Below are 24,083 nucleotides of genomic sequence, written 5' to 3' on the forward strand. Positions count from 1 at the left end.
CACAATATATATAAACATTATATGCATTTACATTTTGGGCATTTAGCAGACGCTTTTTTTCCAAAGCAACTTACAATAAGTACACTTTATCATAAGAAAGTGAAACAATATATCACTATCGGTACCTTAAAGATGTTCACAGATCCAAATGCCAAGCACTAACAATCCCTAAGTTAACCCATTCCCCGTATACAACAAAGATAGCTAGGATAAGATGCTACACAACTATGCCTCCGATGCCGTAGCTCTCGATCTTATTGAGCAGTCGTCTGAGTGGGACGGTGTTGAATGCTTTTTGGAAGTACATGTATATAATGTCTGTGCATAGGCCATCATCTATTGCTTGAGTCCATTGGTCCAGTACCTTGAGGAGTTGGAGAGCCGTGGATGTACCTCTTTTGAATCCTTTCTGTCTCTTGGATAACAACTTGTGCTGGAACATTCTCTTGCAAAGTCAGGAAACAAAGAGAGCGCAAACAACCTTGCTACCCAACTTCCGTTAGTTTGGCCACTCTGCTCCTTCAAAATAAGAGACCTCTGCACATCTAGTAATGTAACTCAAAACAAGAGTCTCTGCTTGCAATCTAGCGCAACAGCATTACACTGCTACATTTAGGATTGGTCAGGTATGATGTGAACCAGGATAGAGCAAAGTCAGCGATGCAGAGTTGGCAAGAGTGGCGAGGAGAATCTGAGGGTTCACCGCGGACAAGTAGAGGAGAATGAGAACCGATGAGAGGGACAAGGCTCTGGCAGCCCAGAGTGACACGGTCACCGTGAGGAGAGCTGTCTCAATGGAGTGTGCAGTCTTGAAGCCTGACTTATCAGGGTCAAGCTGATTGTTTTGTGAGCGATAGGAGGATGTTGGTTAGAGATGGCCTGTTCCACTGTTTTAGAAAGGACTGAACGAAGAGATATCTTTATGTAGTTCTGGATGTCGGTGGTGTCAAGGGTCGGTTTCGTGAGGAGCAGCTTTATTCTGGCAGTCTTGAAGGATGCTGGAACAAGGCCTGAAGTGAGGGAGGAGTTGATAAGGGGGTGAAAAATGGCAGGATGTCGCTCGAGACGGCCTGGAGGAGTTAGGAGGGGATCGGGTAAAGGGGGCAGAAGGTGGCGTGGTTAGACGTAACTATTCTGTTGACATCTTCGGAGGAGAGAGGGATAAAGTGGATAAAAAACAGTAGTGGTGATAGGGTGTAGGAGGATGGTGGTAGGGGTAAAAGAGGAGGGGTTAAAAAAGGGGGTAAAAAAAGTCATCAGGAGTGAGGTAGGATAGTTTCCTGGGGTTGGAGGCGGAGGAGTTGATTTTGGTCTGGTAGAAGACAGATTTGGCTGTTGACACAGTGGAGGTGAAGTCTGAGAGGAGGTGAAGCCGATCTTTTTAATGAATAAGTAGCATTAAGCGTAACATATTTAAATGTAATGCTGACCGAAGATTAAAAATCAGGGAGAAATTCTTGAGGTAACGTGTCGGACTTGCACCCGGTCGTCCCGGGTTCAATCCCCACCTAATTAGTAAATTAGGAAGGATTACTCGAGAAATCAGAAACTGTTCATGCCATTTTTTTTCCATTTATTTGAATATTCTAAATTGACTGACCACAGTATTTTTCTCAACAGAAGTGATCTTTGCTGCCTGCCGAGAAACTCACCTGAATGGAATTTATGTGGCTGCAATTTTTCATATGCAGCACTGTCTTTGTCATTTTGACAAAGGCTTATCAGTAACATTAATATTAACATTAACTTCACCATGGGTTTTTGCAAGTTATATTTGGGTTCTAGGGATATTGTAAGTAGGAGGGGGAAAAATAATCGATTCTTCGATGCATCGTGATTCTCTCTAGAATGATTCCGTCTCTATGCAGATAAATGAATAATCAGAATAAAAAATATATATATATTTAAATTTATCGTCAATGTGTATTGGCCAATCTGATTTGTTTTGACACGATTGTCTCATCTCATCTTCATCCGCTTATCCGGGGTCGGGTCGCGGGGGGAGCAGCTCAAGCAGGGGGCCCAAGACTTCCCTTTCCCGGGCCACATTGACCAGCTCTGACTGGGCGATCCTGAGGCGTTCCCAGGCCAGTGTTGAGATATAATCTCTCCACCTAGTCCTGGGTCTTCCCAGAGGTCTCCTCCCCACTGGACGTGCCTGAAACACCTCCCAAGGGAGGCGCCCAGTGGGCATCCTTACCAGATGCCCGAACCACCTCAGCTGACTCCTTTCTAAGTAAAGGAGCAGCGGCTCTAATCCGAGGTCCTCACGGATGGCTGAGCTTCTCACCCTATCCCTAAGGGAGACGCCAGCCACCCCTCTGAGAAAACTCATCTCGGCCGCTTGTACCCGCGATCTCGTCCTCTCGGTCATCACCCAACCCTCATGACCATAGGTGAGGATAGGAACGAAGATCGACCGGTAGATCGAGAGCTTTGCCTTGCGGCTCAGCTCTCTTTTCGTAACAACGGTGCGGTAAACACTACACCTCATTATAAATACCTTATACATCATTATAAATATATTACATGAAACACAATATTTATGCACATTATATACATAATTTATACATGATTATAAATATATCACCACAATTTATATACACATTTTATGCATTATATACATCTTTATAAATATATCACCTGAAACACAATATATATGCACATTTTATGCATTATATATACATCATTATAAATATATCCACTGATTATATAAATACATAAAAATACCTGCCAACCATGAAATATATTACATAAACATAAAGATATGTTCACATTAGATAGATAAATGATATACACACAATTATACATACATGAAAAGGCCTACCCAAGATATAATACGATTGTTAGTGTTATTAGGAGCCCACTGAAGTGCGCTAGGACCTATTATTATAGTAAGTGTTATTAGGGGCCCAGTGTGCTAGGACCTATTTTTACAGTCAGTGTTATTAGGGGCCCAATGTGCTGGGACCTATTGTTATAGTTTGTGTTATTACGGGCCCACCACAGTGTGCTAGGATCTATTGTCATATTTAGTGTTATTAGGGCCCCAGTGTGCTAGGACCTATTGTTATAGTTAGTGTTATTATACTTGATTAGAAGGGAAGTCCGTAAACAGAATGGCCCCCAGGAGCCAATAACTACAGAAAAGGGTGCGGCCTAAAAGAGATTGACTCCTTTGGTCTCGAGACCAGTAATAATGTGGTTTAGGAAAGCATTGTGAACACGATGACATCCACATTGTAATCCTACTTATTCGAATAACAAAACATACCTTGAGGGTGGTGTCAAACATCACCATTTTGGAGCTGGTGGGGATAATAACGCAATGTACCTCGAGGGTGGTGTCAAACACCACCAGTTTGGAGCTGGTGGGGATGGCGTCGTAACAGCAGTGGCTCTTCATGAAGTTCATGTAGACCAGCCGGTCCTCAGCCTCAGACAGAGGACCTGGGGACATAGTTGTTTATTTTTATCATATGTCATATTAAATTCAAACATTGCGCCGACTGGCATAACAACAAACAAGTCACGAGATCTTAAAGAGACAGCGTCCCTATAACACAGAATGAAAACATGTCATAACAAAGCATGATCAATTATGTCTATAGAGTCCACCACAAGACTACCGAAATGTCTTGCGATATTGATATCCCCTTCCCCTGCTGACTGTTTTGGTTGTTTTATTTTTCGAATGTCTCGTGTGCAGGTTATGTGGCACTGTAGGCTACTGCTGCCTGTCTTGGCCAGGACACTTGAAAAATTGATTACAATTACATATTTTTTAATACGTAATTAGCTAAATTACGTATTTTTCTGGTTAAAAATAAAAATAACATTTTAAGCTCTCACGTCAGGTAGCCAGTGCACAATCCATAATCTTGCCCCCCCCCCTCCATTTCCCCCTCCTCCACAAAAGCCTGTGCTCTATTTCACTATAGCCAGGTAATTTGCTGCCTTAGCTGTTGTTACGCTTAGTTTTTTTCACTTATGTGCTTCTGTGAATGAACACAATTTTCCGTTTCAAAAGAAGCTGTTTGTTATTTTTATTTTCAACTAACCAATAGTAGTTGCCATGCATTTTAAAAAGTTCAATGCGCTATGAACCCTGAATAACAGTAATAGCTATTCAATAATTGATTTGCATGAATAGTATACTACACTTTCCATTTAATAAATACCCCTGTAACCCATAAATTGACTTATTTTATAATGTTATCAAATGGTCTTACACTAGCTGCTTTGCCCATAAACGTGTAATTCCTGATATTCTCCTGCTATTCTCCTGATGGGACGTATGTGTGAACAACATATTGGGACATTTGTACCCTGCAAATCTCCTGAATGATACAACCCCTGAGGTAGTACTTTCTCTGTAGGAAATGTAGATTACCATATTTGTGAATGAGGAATATAAAGTCTATTTCCCACAGCACTTGAGTGGGCGTAGTGATGATGCTTCGGTCTGCATCTCATTGAGTGGCCCCTAAATGATAATCCACCTGTTGCCTTCTGTTCGCTGATAAAATATTTAAAGGTCGGAATGACTTTTATCATCATACAATTATCATCATACAATTAATTACAATACTTCAAAGCTGCATGCGTGTATATACAATTATTTTATTTTTATATATATATATTATTATTACAGTTTTTCTCAGTTGCTTTGGTACATTTCTCAGATCAGAATTAGGGTTGCCACGGTGTGGACATTTTCACACCGAGTAATACGCTCTTGTCAACACCGGCATTACCGGTATACACGGTATTAACTTTGAAACTATAGGTCAACCGCCATCTTCTCCGTCAACTCTCCTCTCACACTCGGTGACAGCGGCTGGCAGCGCGCCAATTCTCTGCGTCTTATAACGTTCTTTATACAACGGGGGACCTAAATCCAGCGATCTGATTGGTTCCCAACTGTTGTATAATGAGCGTATTAGGGATGCAAACAATTAATCGATTATCGATTAATTGTCGATAAGAGATTACTCGATTAAAATAAATTACTTGCAATTAATCGCATTTTAACCCGTAATTCCCCAACCGTCCACGTGAGGGCGCACTTGACGCCAGACGTACTTGACGCACACGCGGGAACACAAGCGGGAACACAAGCAAAGCAGGGCCGTGTTCCAATACCCGTACTTCCATGAGTATACTTAAAGGAAGTATACTATCCGCACTGGCTACTACGTACATTTTTCAGATGCGAGTGCTGTTCCAAATCGAGTACTCCGTGGTGCACTAACCGGAAATTACGATCACGACTGCCGCCGTGGCTCCTCCCCCGCAATAAACATCCCGCTTTGAACGGTGAACTCTTTACGCCTAGCAGCTATAAAAAGCTATAAAAACTATAAAAACTACAAAATGAATATATTAATGCAGGCTATGTGGAAAATGCGCCGACTTTGGCTCAGCCTGGCTCCGCCTCTTCTGCTACGTAGCTAAGAAGGCTGCCGTTGAGTACGGGGAGTGTCCTTCGATCCACACTTCACGATTAGCCCGTTTTGAGTACGGCATCCGGGTCCTTGAAGTATACTTCTTTTCGCCGGATCTGAATTGGAGTACTGCGTACTCAAATTTTGGCTAGTAAGTACGGACAGTACGGGTATTGGAACACGGCAGGACGGAGTGCAGTATGGAGCCACTTTAAGTTGGTTAATGACGACAAAGACGCCAAATGCACAATATGTGGAAGTATTCTAAAGTACAACAACTAAACGACTTTGTTGAATTACCACCTAAATGTGTCACATTCAGAAGGAAATTCAGCTTCTCAGAAGAATTGCCGCTTATCAATTAATCGATCATCGATCGATAAGATGAAACAACTATCGATTAATGAATTACTCGATAATTTGCATCCCTAGAGCGTATACATAACTGCTATGACGCCCAATCATTCAGTAGGGCCGAGATCGTTTATTGGCCTGTGGCATGTGCCACCGCGACCACTGACATACCATGGCATATGCCGTTCTGGAACGGTAACTGCCGTTCTGAAACGGTAACTGCCGTTCTGAAACGGTAACTGCCGTCGCGACCACTGACATACCATGGCATATGCCGTTCTGAAACGGTAACTGCCGTTCTGAAACGGTAACTAACGTTCTGAAACGGTAATGCCATGGCATATGCCTTTCTGGAACGGTAACTACCGTTCTGAAACGGTAACTGCCGTTCAGGTGGAACGGTAACTGCCGTTCAGGTGGAACGGTAACTGCAGTTCCCAACAATGGTATGTGACACCAGCATAACTCCTCCGTATAATTTCAAGACAGGTATTGCCATAAATGTAAAGGTATATATATTTGGTATTTATTGACACATTATCACAACATAACGCCGTAAATAAAGGGATTTACACGTTTCTCTCGTCCGTGCTGTTGTTAGGATATTTCCGATCTGTTTGTTGTTGCTTTTGTAATGACAGATGCTTTTGAAAACAGCCGGACTTGCTCCCGTGACGGTAGTTATAGCCTAGCCTTCTAGGTGACCATAGAGCTATAGTCTATTGCTTTGTTCCAATATCCATACTATCCGCAGTCATTATACTTTATTTTAGTATGACTTCTTTTTTATATAGTTTGAGTACGTAGTGCGTTGCAATTAAGATCAGGGCGAAAGGAAGTGTAGTGAAAGGACCCGGATGGTATACTCAAAACGGTCAAACCGATGAGTGTGGATTGATGTACACCTTTCGTGCTCCACGGCAGCGATCTTAGCTACGTAGCTGAAGAGGCGGAGCCAGGCTGAGCCAACGTCGGCGCATTTTCTTTAATAGGTCCATGCATTTTCCACGTATCCTGCATTAATGGAGTCATTTTGTTTTTTTAATAGCTTTATAACTACTATGTGTAAAGAGTTCACCGTTCAAAGCGAGATGTTTATTGCGGTTGCGATCGTAGTTTCCGGTTAGTGCACCAGAGCCAGGTCCCTATAGGGGTGGCACTGTAGGCTATGGCTAGACAGTCATCCATTTTCCCACTCGTGTTTTATCAAGATGTTCTAGTAGCGTAGCCTATAATAAAGCCTACTGTATGACTGCTTCAGCTCATAACTATTCAATAGGCCAAATATTAAGTTTTGCATTTGTTCTTATTGGTGTTTAACCAAATAATTTAAGCAGGCCTATAGGTTCCTATCATTTAACCCTGATCCAGTGTCATAAACCTTTCTATATCGACATGATCCAGTGGTATCATGGCATACAGGCCAAAAGTTTTTCCGCTGGCAAGCCAATTATGTTAATCGGAAGTTCCATTTCCTACTGGAACCACCGTTTTTCCGCTGGCATGCCACTCATGTAAAATGGTATTACCAGTTTCTACTGGCACCTACCGTTTTTTCGCTGTCATGCCACTCATGGAAAATGGTAATTACCAGTTTCTACTGGCACTTACCGTTTTTCCGCTGGCATGCCACTCATGGAAAATGGTAATTACCAGTTTCTACTGGCACCTACCGTTTTTCCGCTGGCATGCCACTCATGGAAAATGGTAATTACCAGTTTCTACTGCACCTACCGTTTTTCCGCTGGCATGCTATTCATTTAAAATGGTAAGTACTAGGGATGTGTATTTCTGGCAAAAAATACTTTTCAATATTCGCTGAGAAGTATTCGAATAATATTCGAAAATCGGTCAATCAAGAACCCCCACGCACGCACGCACACACGCACCTCGGATACACGCACAATGACACAGGGAGAGGCTTGTTGATTTGTATGAAATCAATCAAAATTATTAAAACATCGCCATTTATTTTACTGAACACAGCCTGCATGACGTGAACTAGACACGTGTTTATATGGCCAAATAAATGTCTTTCTAATTTCTTATAAGTAAATTCAGACATAGTAATGTGTTGTTTCTCATCACCATAGATTTTCCGACTCACTAAAGAAAACCCAGCCTAGACCCAGCCTGCCCGCCACATTTACCATTGCCCCCTCTACTCCCAACCATCCTCCATAAATAAACACAGATCGGTTTACACACTTCTTTATTCAATTGTTTCTTGCTTATTTGACTTGCCATTGTTAATTTAAGTTTCCATCATGTATGCCAAACAAAAAATCGTATATATGTTGTCATAAGAATGATTGTGTAGTTGTGAATCATGAGTGGTATGTGTGTATGAACGGGCAAATACCACAGGAAAGGTGTGGGATGCCATTGGAAAAACGGTAGGTGCCAGTATAAACTGGTAAATACCATTTTCCATGAGTGGCAAAATGGTAATTACCAGTTTCTACTGGCACCTACCGTTTTTATAAGAATGATTGTGTAGCTGTGAATCAAGAGTGGTATGTGTGTATGAACGGGCAAATACCACAGGAAAGGAATATCTACTGGCAAACGGTAGGTGCCAGTAGAATCTGGTAATTACATTTTTCCATGAGTGGCATGCCATCGGAAAAACGGTAGGTGCCAGTAGAAACTGGTAATTACCATTTTCCATGAGTGGCATGCCAGCGGAAAAACGATATGAGCCAGTAGAAACTGGTAATTAACATTTTCCATGAGTGGCATGCCAGCGGAAAAACGGTAGGTGCCAGTAGAAACTGGTAATTACCATTTTCCATGAGTGGCATGCCAGCGGAAAAACGGTAGATGCCAGTAGAAACTGGTAATTACCATTTTCCATGAGTGGCATGCCAGCGGAAAAACGGTAGGTGCCAGTAGAAACTGGTAATTACCATTTTCCATGAGTGGCTTGCCAGGGGAAAAACGGTAGGTGCCAGTAGAAACTGGTAATACCATTTTACATGAGTGGCATGCCAGCGGAAAAACGGTGGTTCCAGTAGGAAATGGAACTTCCGATTAACATAATTGGCTTGCCAGCGGAAAAACTTTTGGCCTGTATGCCATGATACCACTGGATCATGTCGATATAGAAAGGTTTATGACACTGGATCAGGGTTAAATGATAGGAACCTATAGGCCTGCTTAAATTATTTGGTTAAACACCAATAAGAACAAATGCAAAACTTAATATTTGGCCTATTGAATAGTTATGAGCTGAAGCAGTCATACAGTAGGTATTGTAGAATGTATGTGTGTGTTTGCTTGGATCACTTTATCCAGGACGGTAACTCCGGTCAGAGAGTAGACGCATACACAGGGAACAGTTCAGGATGTTTATATCTCTTGCAGACGAATGACATCAATGATGGCTTCAATAAGCAACCGAATGAATGACGGAATGGATGAACAGATGTATGAATAAATGAATGATGTAGGAATGGTTTTTCTGTAAGACAGAATAAGAAATAGACAAATAGTTATTACTAGATTTACCTACTAAAACACCGGGCTCTAGTACCAACAACATCTCATAAATGCTATCTAAACATAACTGGCATAAATAGCTGCCACATGCACACGTTAACACAATAATGCAATAGTGCAATATAACGGCCGACATGGTGCGGCTGCGTGACGCACACGTGCTACACGAGGTGCAGGCTAATACACTAGCTACCCAGTTCGTGAGTAAATCAATTAACACAGTAACAGAACCACACAAATCACGGCTACTATAAGGAACCGAGTTACGGAATGTATATAACATTTATATAACGTAGATACACGTAGTTCAATATTACTCACTCTTCACGAACGCATTCTCTGTCATGGCGTGTTAAGCGGTCGCGCGCAACGAGCTCTGGCGCAGCCCCGTACAACTCGTAACTCTAGGACCCTACGGCGCTACCTGGGCTGCCCAAAGTGCCTGAATAGAAATAACGCTATATATTATACGATACGATATTACAAACTATAGGGAATTTACAACAGTAGGCTTTATTATAGGCTACGCTACTAGAACATCTTGATAAAACACGAGTGGAAAAATGGATGACTGTCTAGCCATAGCCTACAGTGCCACCCCTATAGGGACCTGGCTCTGGTGCACTAACCGGAAACTACGATCGCAACCGCAATAAACATCTCGCTTTGAACGGTGAACTCTTTACACATAGTAGTTATAAAGCTATTAAAAAAACAAAATGACTCCATTAATGCAGGATACGTGGAAAATGCATGGACCTATTAAAGAAAATGCGCCGACGTTGGCTCAGCCTGGCTCCGCCTCTTCAGCTACGTAGCTAAGATCGCTGCCGTGGAGCACGAAAGGTGTACATCAATCCACACTCATCGGTTTGACCGTTTTGAGTATACCATCCGGGTCCTTTCACTACACTTCCTTTCGCCCTGATCTTAATTGCAACGCACTACGTACTCAAACTATATAAAAAAGAAGTCATACTAAAATAAAGTATAATGACTGCGGATAGTATGGATATTGGAACAAAGCAATAGACTATAGCTCTATGGTCACCTAGAAGGCTAGGCTATAACTACCGTCACCGGAGCAAGTCCGGCTGTTTTCAAAAGCATCTGTCATTACAAAAGCAACAACAAACAGATCGGAAATATCCTAACAACAGCACGGACGAGAGAAACGTGTTATTCCCTTTATTTACGGCGTTATGTTGTGATAATGTGTCAATAAATACCAAATATATATACCTTTACATTTATGGCAATACCTGAACGGCAGTTACCGTTTCAGAACGGTAGTTACCGTTCCAGAAAGGCATATGCCATGGCATTACCGTTTCAGAACGGTAGTTACCGTTTCAGAACGGCAGTTACCGTTCCAGAACGGCATATGCCATGGTATGTCAGTGGTCGCGACGGCAGTTACCGTTTCAGAACGGTAGTTACCGTTTCAGAATGGCAGTTACCGTTCCAGAACGGCATATGCCATGGTATGTCAGTGGTCGCGGTGGCACATGCCACAGGCCATTAAACGATCTCGGCGTCTCTCCAATCATTTTGTGAAAGTATCATTCCGCGCCTTGAAGAGGAAACCGTTACAAAGTATCGTAAGAAACTTTATCACACAGAGATTTAGCTTGACCATGGAGGAGGGGATTCACCAGCGGGGAAATATATCCTTCGACCTCCGGGAAGGCCTCACAACCGATGAGTGGCTTCGGCAGCTTTCCCCGGAAAAAGAGCAAAATAATTCACGGCACGCAGAGCTAAGAAAAGAGGAAGTCGACCAATTAGAAAAAGAGCGAAACGAGTCGAACACCGTCAAGCAAACGAGGTGGGCAGTAAAATGCTTAGAAGAGTGGTGTGCTGCCAAAGATGTTGATATACACTTTGCCACAATCTCAAAGGAGCGCTTAAATTGCATTTTAAGAGATTTCTATGCAACTGTCAGAAACGGGAAAGGGCAAGCCTACGGATTAAGCAGTTTCATCGTTCTCCGGGCTGGCATCAACCGCTACATTAACGACCCACCGCTCAGTTTGTCCTGGTGTCTCATCAAAAACACAGACTACCAGCAACAATGTCTTCACTGGCGTGGTAAAAACTATGAGGAAGAAGGGACTAGACACCACAGTCCACCACTTGGCGATTTGTGAAGAAGACTTAAATGCGATGAAGAAATCACTTGATCCTGGCACAGCGGGGGGGCTTGTGGACAAAGTTTGGTTTGACGTTCAACTGCACTTCGGGCGGAGGGGAAACGAGGGCAATCGACTGCTGAAACCGTCCTCTTTCGCCCTGAAATATGACGAAAATGGTCTAAAATATGCCACCCTAACGTTCAACGAACCTTCTAAGAACCACAATGATCCTCAAGGGAAAAACAGGGAGAGCACAAGAGGGTTCAGGTATCAACTGCCAGGCGACCCTCTCTGCCCCGTCGCGTCTCTCCTCATATACATCTCTCATCTACCTCCAGACGCAGAAGTATTTTATGTCCACCCGAGAAAAAATATTATCTACGGTGCTGATGAAGTTTGGTAAGTAAAATAAATGGTGACCATATTTTTCAAGGCTATGACTAGATTATGATAAAAAATAAAAACGTATTTACTGTGTTACAGGTACACTCGAGAGCCAATGGGTGTAAATCTCCTCGCTAAAATGTTGCCGAGAACATGCAAGCAGGCCGGGACACGGAGATACACCAACCACTGCCTCCGCAGCACCACTATCCAGATGCTTTCCGATGCAGGTCTAGCATCGAGGGAGATCATGGCCGTAAGCGGACACAAGTCCGAAACCTCTCTCCAGAGCTACTGGAAACCGAAACTTGGGGACCGGAGAAAGTGGAGCAACATCATCGCCGACGCCGCAGAACACACAACCACACTTAAAAAATTAAAACAACTGATGTCGGACAATTTTTCAATGGTTGCACTATCAACGGCAGTGGCGGCGCCAGGGGGGGGCTAGGTGCTAGAGCACCCCCTAGATTGGCCATAGCACCCCCATAGCACCCCCAAGAAAATAATGGTTTATTTATTATTGTTATTTAATTTCATTCTGAGTTCTTAATAAAATGTATTGTGTGATAATAATATTTTAATCACAAAAGAAAATAACAGATTGAAATAAACAGATTGTTCACGTAGCACGACACAGAAACGTTGCGTGCGTGAACGTGATTGTTCAATGAGTAGGCTAGTAGGCTAGTAACAGTAATCCTGGCGATCGGTCAATTTTAAGTCAAGCGTTCACAAAATCACGAAAATGGATCGGCTCTTTTTGAAAGCATTTCTGACTCTTTGCCTGTTTAAGTTAATTCTATCTGACATTCTAAACTGCCGTCTTTAGTTAGAAGTGTATTGAACTTGGTATGTTTAGTTTAATTTGTCGCTCATGGTAGTGGTGACCTGGTAGTCATCTGGCGCAAACTTTAATCCACACACTGAAGTAAGTGAAGTATTTGGGATTACGTTATCTATAACATGCTGCATCCATTTTGACCGTCGGAGATGAACGCGGCTTTGTGCGCGTCCGTCAGAAGTAGCCTAATGACAATAATACTACGATCGATTTGAATGGCGCTTTTTATGTAGGCCTACCCCAAAGACCCGTTAGAGAGCAAACGTGTAAACATATGTGACGATATGGTGGGGAGGTGTTGTAGTAGAGAAAAATGCGACTCATATGCTATCACCCTAATTTCATAGCACCCTCAGTAAAACGCCGAGCACCCCCATAGCACCACCAGAAAAAAATCTCTGGCGCCGCCACTGATCAACGGCAACGTACAAATTAATATAAACGAATAGGCAAATAGTAGCCTATAACCTTGTTTAGCGTCTAAGTTAAAACGTTAATTATTGTAAATAAAATGTCAAACCGTATTTTTACGAGTGTGTGTGTGGAGTCATTTTGCCATAATTTTAACAGTTGTATAAAAGCAATAGCACAGTTCACTGAAGCCTAAAATCGGCGAGTGAACTGCTCCATACGATAAATTGCCGGCGAACCGCTCTATCGGAGCCTTCTCTCAAGTGTGTTGCATAGCGACCGTCGATGCATAGCGGCAGCCAGGAGGTGTAGTATTAGAGGTAATACGGTAATACGTCGGAACGTTCTGTATACATGTAACCTAGGCAACGGGTGGCGGGGGCCATTAAAAGAACGGAGTTCATACCATGCAGTCACGTCTCTACGAGTCTCCTTGATGTCTTAATATGTGTTGCAAGGCCAACTGAACATGGTGTCAGAAGTGAAGACAGTGAGCTGCAAAGTGGTAGTGGTATTCGCTGAGTTAGGTTAGATAAGCCAGTCAGTGAGTTAGCGTTAGCAGCTTGACGGCGGGAGCAACGATGGCTCAGTACCAAGTGGAAATGGATAAAACGATTCGACAGATTTCGCATCGCGTCTGGAATGGACGCTCAGGACGAAGAAAATCAGGTCAATGCGTTGATTAACACAATGGGAGAACAAGCAGAGGACATTGTAGTTTCTCTACATTCAAACGCAGAAGAGGCGGGAGACTATGGTACCGTGAAAAATAAGCTGGACGCACATTTCGTAACGCGCAGGAACATTATATTCGAACGGGCTAAGTTCAACCAGAGGCAACAAGAGGTTGGCGAGTCAGCAGACAGCTTCCACACCGCGCTGCATTGCCTTGCTGAGTACTGCGGATACGGTGCTCTACACGACTAAATGGTGAGAGATCGTCTAGTCGTGGGCCTGAGGGATAAACGCCTTTCAGAACAGTTGCAGATGGACCCTGAACTGACGTTGGAGAAGGCAATTAACAAGGCACGACAAAGTGAGCAGGTAAAGAAGCAACTTGAAATGCTAAAAACAAACTTTAAAGCAGAAGCCAGTAGCACTCAGCTAGACAGTATGCAATCGTGGCAGCGCAGCGGCTCAAAGCAAAGCATGCAGCGAGATAGGCAGACATTTCATAAAAAGACACTGGAAAGACAAACACAATGTAACAGATGCGGGGACACACGAGGGCATCATCCGCAGCAGTGTCCAGCTAGAGAGGCTGTGTGTAACCAGTGCCGAAAGAAAGGACATTATGCTAGAGTCTGCCAAGCTAAAAAGAAACCGGGAGTTCATGTAGCTGCAGTGACTGAGGAAGACAGCGATGAGGAAATACAGCGATGAGGACGTCGCGTTCTTGGGCTCTGTGGAGTCCACAATAGAAACACATCAGGACAAAGACACTGTATCCCACACACTGAAGAGATACTGCAAGGAGGGCTGGCCTGATAAATTCTCCATACAAACAGCATTCCGTCCCTACCTGCCGTTCTCAGGTGAGCTAACAGTTAATGAGGGTTTGCTACTTTAAGGCTGTAGAATAGTATTCCAGTGTCACTTAGAGCAGAGATGCTGAAAAAACTGCATGAGGGCCACCTGGGACTCACTAAATGCAGAGAGAGGGCCAAGCAATCTGTGTGGTGGCCAGGCCTTAGCAAAGACCTGACACAACTGATAGAGAACTGTGATGTATGCAGTCGGGAGAGAACCAACTTTAGAGAAACACTGCAACCCACTGAGTTACCAGCAAGACCATGGTCCACTGTGGGGGCAGATCTATTTCAGACAGAAAATAATAAGCACTATCTGGTCATTGTGGACTACTTTTCCAGATTCTTTGAAGTAGCCAAACTCACTTATTCAACATCTGAGGCGGTGGTGGAGCACTTCAAATCCATATTTGCACGTCATGGCATATCAGATGTGGTGCGCTCAGACAATGGGCCACAATTGGCATCCGAGTACTTCAGAAAGTTTGCATGAGAGTGGGGTTTCAGTCATGTCACATCCAGCCCCCACTTCCCACAAAGCAACGGTGAGGCCGAGCGGGCCGTTAGGACAATCAAAGGTATCCTGAAGAAATCCAGTGACCCTTACCTTGGCCTCATGGCCTACCGGGCCGCTCCTCTGGCGAACGGACACAGTCCAGCAGAGCTCCTCATGGGCAGAAACATTAGAACACCTGTCCCTGTCATCCCATCTCAGCTTAACCCGGGCTGGACAGACATGAACAGTCTAAAAATAATTGAACAAGCATACAGACAGAAGCAGAAACTGAACTACGACCGTCGTCACAGAGCTCGAAACCTGCCACTCCTCCGACAAGGTGACCATGTGTGGGTCAAGGACATCCTTGAGAGAGGCACAGTGGTGTCAAATGCAGGCACTCCAAGATCCTACAATGTGGAGACACCTAGGGGCACGCTGCGAAGAAACAGGTACCATCTCTCGCCCACCCCTATTGCACCAGCAACACGCACCGACTTACCTGAGGATGGTGCATCCACTGCGGTGAACACACCTGTCACACCTGCAAATCCTTGTTACTCGGGGCAGCAGACACCAGTAAAAGAAGGACCTGTCCCTTCCAGAGTGAGAGTACCACCAGTGTACCTAAAAGACTATGACTGTACCTAAAAGACTAAGTCCATGACTGAAGAGAAAAGAGAAAGTGATGTGCAAATGTTGTAAATGTTGTTGATGCTTGTTAGAGTATCTATTTGTTGAAATTGAAAATGCAACTGTTTACATTTGACATGATTTCATAGTTCCAGTAAGACTGACATAAAGGTTAAAAGTTTATGAGATTAACATAAAACAGTCTTAGTTTAAAAACCTGTTTGCTTGAAAAGATGCAAGTGTTTAGTTTAACTCTCAAGAGGAGTGAAAGAAATAATTCATGTTTTATTAACAGGAGTTTTATTGTTTTGTTATGCATTTTCTTAGACAGCATCCTTAAGTCAGAAAGGGGGATGTAGTAGTATTAGAGGTAATACGGTAATACGTCTGAACGTTCTGTATACATGTAACCTAGGCAACGGGTGGCGGGGGGCCATTAAAAGAACGGAGTTCATACCATGCAGTCACGTCTCTACGAGTCTCCTTGATATCTTAATGTGTTGCAAGGCCAACTGAACAGGAGGGACTACTTTTTTGTATCCTTTAATAAAATGGCTACTTTGACTTTCTTGGTTTATTTTTAAATGTAGTGTGTCCATGACTTTCGTTTCCCCATAACAGTAACCGTTCTATAAAAGCAATAGATCACTTCAGTCAGTGGTATGTGCTCACATTATACCACTGTGAAGGGGGTCGCCGGCCCTCCGCTGCGCGTCGGTGCCGGACAACGCCCCTTAACAGTGGTATAGTGAGCACATACCACAGCCTGGCGTGATCTATTGCTTAAATATATAAATATATAATAGTATAATATAATTTTATATATCATAATATCACGGCCAAAAGCTCTGTGCGCCTCCGGATGGCCGTAGCACGGGGAGGTCACGTAGGGATATGGCATTGCGGGTTTGTTTACCAGCGTTGCTATGGTTACCGGTCTTGTAAGGAAGCTCGTCAATTCTCGGGGGGACAATTCTCCCGCACAGAGCAGAACTGTGGCCTATTCTACACATTTTAATTTTCTTAATTATAATTATATTATTCATTTTTATTGAATTTGTTTTTTATTACTGAAGAAAAATAAAAATAAAAAACTTGGTGTTGCCGGTGAAGTTTTGAAGACAATTATTGTAAATTGTAAGTTACACCTTAGTGTACCGTATTTTCCGGACTATAAGTCGCGGTTTTTTTGTAGTTTGGCTTGCCCTGCGACTTATATTTCGAAGCGACTTATATGCCAAAATTGTGCGTACACAATCTTCGGCCGCAAGATGGCACCGTCATTCATTAGGCCTACAACTGAACGCTGCAAGCCTACTGCACCACCGAATAAATTATATTCTCGTCGTCATCGTCCTCAATGTCCTCCGGTTCAACCAAAGCTACCCCAGCCTTAGCTGCAATGTTGTGCAACATAGCTGTCACACATATCACAGCGCATGACTTGGCCGGCGAAAACTGGAGCCCTCCGCTGGACTTGTGAGCGCAACTTCCACCTCCCGATCGTGCGCTCAGGTTTAGGACCGCGGCGCATACCCGTCCGGTGGAATCCCGGTGTCACTGAATTCGGTATACTCTCAGAACTACGAGTGGGACCGACACACCTATATTGCTATTGCAATTTTATTCAGTCTCTCCTGACTAAACGTTCTTGTTTAAATGTTTAAAAATAAATGCGACTTATACACCGATGCGACGTATATATGTTTTTTTCCTCGTCATGGAGCATTTTTTGACTGATGCGACTAATACTCGGGAGCGACGTATAGTCCGGAAAATACGGTATATGGGAGATTGATTGCAAGAGACTGGACAAGATTCACATTTACGCTTTGACTGTTTGTACTGTAATTTGTTGAAAGACCATGTCATTGCTAGAAATGTGAACATATGAAAATCTCCTTAGGGTAAACTGTACATGCATTGCTGTAGGAATTACGGCCTGATTCCACCGGACGCGTTACGGCAACGTTACGGCAACGTTACGGCAGTGGCACGTCTTGGCCGCGGTCACCGCAGCAGATAGGTTCCACTCTAATCAATGAGACCATTTCCACCGGGCGCGGCTGCGGAACGTCTCAGCAGCGTCCCAGGAGCGGCGTGCCGCGCCGCAGCGCTATCATTCCGTAGCATTCCTATTTTTGCCGCGAGCCGCTGCTGAACCGCGTCAATTTCAACAGAGCAGATCGATCAGGGCAGGAAGTGAAAAAGTAAAAGCCATAGAGCATTCCGCTCAATTTTCAAAATAAAACACAATAAATAAAACACCAACATTATTACGTCATGACCGGTGGCACCAGGTCAGCAGTCAATCAATCAAAGGGTCTCAAATCATCCTTTTTATAAGAACAATGTCAGAAAGGACAAAGCCTGGCATTTAATTGCAGTAGTTTTGGGAGTGGAAGGTGAGTACATTAGGTTTAGGATTATCGCGGGATCTCGTGATCTCGCGTGAATACGGCTGGCTCGCAAGGCAGCGTTGCGCTGCCGTAACGTGCCCGGTGGAAATGCAAGCAGGGCAAAGTCGCGGCCAAGACGTGCCGCAGCCGTAACGCTGCCGTAACACGTCCGGTGGAATCCCTGTGCTACAGTGCAGTCTTCCTACATCTCCTGACGTTCCTGTCTGTTGGGCCACAAATTCTCATTCTAACGCAGCCTCACTCCTCTTCCTCTTCTCTCTGGCTGTTGACCCTGTCCAATTCCTTGTCCTTCCATTGTCAGACAATGTAACATTGTGTTGTACTCCAGCTATAAATATATACTTGCCAGTTCATGGTTCAGGCGATGCACCTTTGAGCTATTTCAGTAAACAGGTTGATTTTGGTTGATCCAACACTTCACACATTTCCCCTCTTTAGAGAGGGTCAAGATTCACCTGGTAGCCATTTACCAATTCAGGACAGATTTAGAAAAAAGTCTAATGGAAATATAAAGAAATATGTTTATGACAACTTGTTCAACCATTTTTTTTTTTATGTAAAGACTTATGCAATGAACTAATGCCTAAATGTTGTGGGGTGAGACTATTCAATAGAGACCCATTACAATACATTTTGATCAACATGACATAAGCAATTGATAATGTAGGAAAGAGCAGAGAATTGTACATAAACATTTGCATGAATGTACCAAAGTATTTGCAACTTGTTCAAATAAATGAGAAACTGCTTTTTTGATGTGCACAAGTGACACAATGGTGTGAAGATTGAACAGGTAGTTTTGAAAATCTCAATTCTGATCTGAGAAATGTACCAAAGCGACTGAGAAAAACTAACAGTTAGCTGAACATGATAGGGTTAAACACAGAAATCAACTACATTTGCCCCAGTGTTTGTTATATGTGAAAGGAAGCAAAAAAAGACTCCATCTTTCCCTGGTAACGCAGTTGTTTGTGATGCCTTTCTTCTATTTGTGTCTAACTCATGCTCCAATCTTTCATCGATCGATGCTTCAGATGTTGTGGATGCAACGGAATATTTGACGCATCGTTGCCACAACATTTAAGATGATTGAGATGAATTCTGCCCGATCTGCCTCCATGCTGTCTGTGGTCAAACAAAAGCAAACTAGAATGACAGTGGCCGCACTTATCCCGCCTCTTGCAAATTTAGACCCTACATCATATCCCGCTCCTTGCAAGGGCACCCCCCTAAACCCCCGTTGATTCTACTGATATCTGAACGACCTCGATGTCTGCATATAAAGCATCAAGTCTGAATCACCCTCATGGTTGAATCTCCTTATATGAAATTGTGTGAAAACGGCTTATAAAGTTCATGAGTCCCTGAAAAGCCTTTGACATTCTGGGATGATTACATCAAATGAATTCCGTGCGATTGGCAGGATGGTGTCAAGGGATTACATGCACTCTAGACCAGCCATTCTCAATCTGTGGTACGCGTACCACTGGTGGTATGCGAGCGCCCTCTAGTGGTACGCGGAGTATGAACGATTTCTTGAAGCAACCGTTAATAATTTGCATGTACCCATCATATGCAATGATCTTAAACCTGCATTGACTAACTACTGTGACGATGAGTAGGGGAAGCAAAAATGGTGCAAAATCGTCCTGTGACGAGACGTTGAAGTCTGCCTTCAGAGGCCAGACATTTCTGGACTTTTGGATGCAGTGACGCAGCGAATATCCTGCGCTTTCAGACAAGGCTGTGTGCTTTCTCATTCCATTTGCGACCACGTATTTGTGCGAGAAAGGCTTCTCTTCCCTCGCCGTCATTAAGACTAAATATCGAAGCAGTTGGGATACTGAACCAAGTCTGAGGCTAAAGCTAACCTCATTCGACCCAGACATTACACCCCTCTCACTAAGCATGATAGGCCCAGAGTCGCCATTACCCATTTCTTTTTTATTCTTAATCAATGTGTGCCTGAGTACATTCTCCTACAAACCTAAACATAGTTTATATTCTGACCTTATGGCACTTACTGCAGTATTTTTTAATACTGAATACGTTGTTTTTCTATAATACACTTGTTCTTAATCATGATAGTTTGATTACAGTGTTTTCGCATTACACATGATTTCTCTCTTTGCTGTGCATGATTAATGCTGCAATTGCTTATAACAGGATTGTTTGACTCCAGTATTTAAATATTCATGTTCAATTCTTTGAATGTTTTGATGCAGTACAATTTACCTCACATGATTGGTTGACAGCAGTTGTTAAAATTAATATTCAGTGCTGTGAATGCTTTAATGCAGTATAATTGTTAATAACCTCACTAGATTGACTGGTATGTTATATGCCAGATGATATCCCCATTTGCTGGGTAGCCCTATTGAAGCAGTTATTCAATTGTTAGTATTATTCCGTTGCAAGTGTTTAAATACAATACATGAGTTATAGACAGTTGGTTGCTTCAGTCAAGTAAAGTTATGTGAATAATACATTGTATTATTAATATTAATGCCTTCTGTGTAAACTCTATGTAGTTATAGGCCTACGCACTGTATTTTAATTCCGGTGGTACTTGGCGAGCCAAATAATTTCTAAGGTGGTACTCATGGTAAGAATTTTGAAAACCACTGCTCTAGACATTTAGATACTATACCAGTTATGATGGATTTATAACGTGGATGTTGATGTTTACCATGTGGATGTTGATGTTTACCATGTGGATGATGATGTAAACTATCTATCACGTGGATGTTGATGTTTATCACGTGGATACATATTGCTATTTATCATTATCACGTGGACGTTGACATTTATCATTATCTTGTAGCTGTTGGTGTTTATCATTATCATGTGGTTGTTGGTGCTTATCATTATTGTGTGGTTGTTGGTGTTTATCAGTATCATGTGGTTGTTGATGTTTATCATCGATCACGTGTAGGTTGATGTTTTTCATCATCATGTGGATGTTGATGTTTATCATCATCACGTTGATGTTGATATTTATCATTTTCACGTGGGTGTTGACATTTATCATTATCACGTGGATGCTGACATTTATCATTATCAGAGGATGTTAAAGTTTATCATAATCATGTGGATGTTGGTGTTTATCATTGTCATGTTGTAACACTTCGACTAATCTTTTAGCCCAATTATTACGATAGAAACGCGAGTTTCTTAATTTGAGAACCAAGCACATTGATTGTGTTCGTTTGAGACCACTTAATAATAATACACATAACGAGGATATAGCTCAGGGAATTACATTAACCCATATATTTTCAAACTGTTCATATTTCCATATACATTCACCAAACAACCCTCAAATAAACCCACAGTCCAGATTCCCCAAAAGTCTTTTCCGCCGATGTGATCTGATAACCGCGTAAATAAGCGGCCTCCATTTGCGTGCCCCTTGCGCAAACTCCCGCGTTCTCCCTCTAGTTCAAAGCAAACAAAAAAGAATATCCAAACGAAATCCCCGATTTCCCCGAACAAAACTCCGCCAGCAACTGTCTCTTACGTCCGGGGAAAAAATAGGCAAAGAAAAACAAGATGACCCAGGTCGTAACAAAAACCTCCAGCAAAAAATATAAATCGCTCTTACCGACGTATCCAAAGAGTCGGCAAGAGTTGTCGACTTTGTCCAGTGGTTCTTACAGCTTTTCCACTATTAAGCTTTCTCAGTTGGACTGGCGTTTGTTAGAGGTCCTCTCAGACTCCCTCCATTCATTCATTACACGCCCCTCCATTCATTCATTTCCTTGTATTTAAAACCTCTCGAACCTCATCCCGTCAGCTGACAGGCACGTCAGCTGATTTGCGGAACACCGATCCCCCGGTCAGAAAACAATAACATAAATATAAAATAAATACATATAAATATAAGGCCACAGGTACACATTAAGGTAGGAACATTACTTTAGGATCACCACATTATAACTGTGAATTCTTTACATATTGAAACCAGGTAATATTTTTACAGTGTATCCTAAAATATTAAATATGTGGCCTAGTGTCACATAGACCCCCCCTCCAGCCGGAGGCTACTCAGGTAAGACACCAAAATATCTTTTCAAATTTACCACATTTACTGTATCCTCTTTTTGTGGGTTGTTCCACCCTACCCTGTAGTTTACAGGCCCCAATCTTTTTGTAATTTTAGCTGGCCCTTCCCACCTAGGCGCTAGCTTAGCAGAGAATTTATCACTGGCCCTAGAGAGAGGATGGGACCTGACCCAGACTAGGTCACCCTGCTGAAAGTGCGCATCTTTTCTGCGGGCATTATAATACCTAGCTTGTCTAAGTTGGTGCACCCCCACTCTCCGTTGGACCTCCTCTAGCATTTTCTGTTGTCTCTCCACCAGGTTGTAGGCCTCTCGCTGTGCAGGTGATGGTGACTTGTAGATGAGCCGTTCCAGTGGGCCTTTGAGGTTCCTGCCCAAAGCCAGCTCAGCAGGGGTTTGTCCAGTGCTCTCCTGTTGTGCTGTGTTGAGGGCGAAACGGAACTCTGACAGCCAATGGTCCCAGGTGTTGTCCCAGGTGTTGTGGTGGCCCAAACTGACCGGCGGCCCACGATGTCATGTTGACGGCCCTCGGCCCATGCATGTGGGGGGGGGGAGGGTACTAAATTTGTGTCTCAGATGTCACTTTGGCACTATTCGGTGGGTAACCTAACCAATACGCCGCCATACGCACTGAAACGGTGCCTGCTGAAGTCAAGTGCACAAGTGCGCCATCTGAGGCAGAACCAATTATTACGGCCCACCTCTTCCCTGTATTTGCGAGAGTGGAAGACGGCAATGGACAAACCAAAGCGTAAACTTAAAGGTGGAGCTGAAAACCTCAGGGCCAAAAGGCTCAAAAATCTAGCCGCAGACGCCGGAAAATGTGCTAAAATAACTGACATGTTCAGTGGAGGTGCTTCGGGAGCCCCCTCCACCTCAGGTGAATCAAGCACCACCAGCACCAGTGGACAGGGCGAGGGGGCTAGCTGTAGCGATCCACCCATGGAGACAGCACAGATGGTGGAAGATGAACAGGGAGGAGGAGATGATGAGTCCGAACCCGAGGTTCATGGACTGAGTGAGCCGCTGCCGGTGCACCAGGTAAGCAGCTATTAACATAAGGATAATACGTTTAGATGATGGATTTGAATTTAGCCAGCCGCAGCGATATGAAAATGATGCATAATAGTTGTGACAAACGGCTATGCTAATATGCTAATGAAAATCCTAGATGAATAGTCATGCTACACGCTATCATGCCTGACGGATAAGCAAGCACACAGCATAGCCCCACGATACACGCCGTTCACAGGTGGAATGCTGTAATAATAGTCGTTGGAAAGTAAAAGCGAGAGCAACAAAAAAGCTTAAAGATATTAAAATGACTTAATGGAGATGAATACAGTATAACAGTATAATGGAGATGAATAAAATATAACATTTAAGCATTAATGTTACTACAAATAAATATACATTTGGATATTTAGTTTAAGTATTGTATTATTTGTAATTAATAATTGATCCCTCTGTTCTCTTCTAGTCAAGCCAGACTGTTGAGGCAGATGTTGACTACTTTTGCCGTCCAGACCGTGCTCTGCAAACTTTTTTGAACCACCATCCAAAGCAAGATGCTCCAAACCCAATAGGAAAGGTCTTCACAAACAAAGAAGGTGAAAGCAGGAAGTGGCTGACATACTGTGATCAACGTCCTGCTTTATTTTGTTTTGTATGTGTGTGTGTGTGTGTGTGTGTCTATCTGTAGGTTTCATGAGTGTTTGATGGACTGTAGTCGGTGTAGACAGACAAGGCTATGCACCAAGTGAGTAAACATATAAACATATACACATTACCACAACATAAAAGTGTTACAAATCTGATGTTGTATGTGCCTAACATCAGAGTGGGTATGTCCCCCCCCCCCCCCT

At 43.1% G+C, this 24,083-nt stretch overlaps 1 protein-coding gene across 4 annotated transcripts in view; it reads right to left on the reverse strand.

The window, feature by feature from the left end:
- The window catches only part of prkag3b (protein kinase, AMP-activated, gamma 3b non-catalytic subunit), a 45,857-nt gene that overhangs the window by 8,869 nt on the left and 12,905 nt on the right, over positions 1-24,083 (reverse strand). For 2 of the 4 annotated variants that reach the window (XM_056610515.1, XM_056610514.1), the window contains exon 3: positions 3,335-3,450. In XM_056610515.1, coding sequence (XP_056466490.1) covers positions 3,335-3,450 — 116 coding nt within the window. The other 2 variants (XM_056610516.1, XM_056610517.1) reach the window with 2 other exon arrangements.

Source organism: Gadus chalcogrammus, chromosome 16, assembly GCF_026213295.1.
Source record: "Gadus chalcogrammus isolate NIFS_2021 chromosome 16, NIFS_Gcha_1.0, whole genome shotgun sequence".
NCBI lineage: Eukaryota > Metazoa > Chordata > Actinopteri > Gadiformes > Gadidae > Gadus > Gadus chalcogrammus.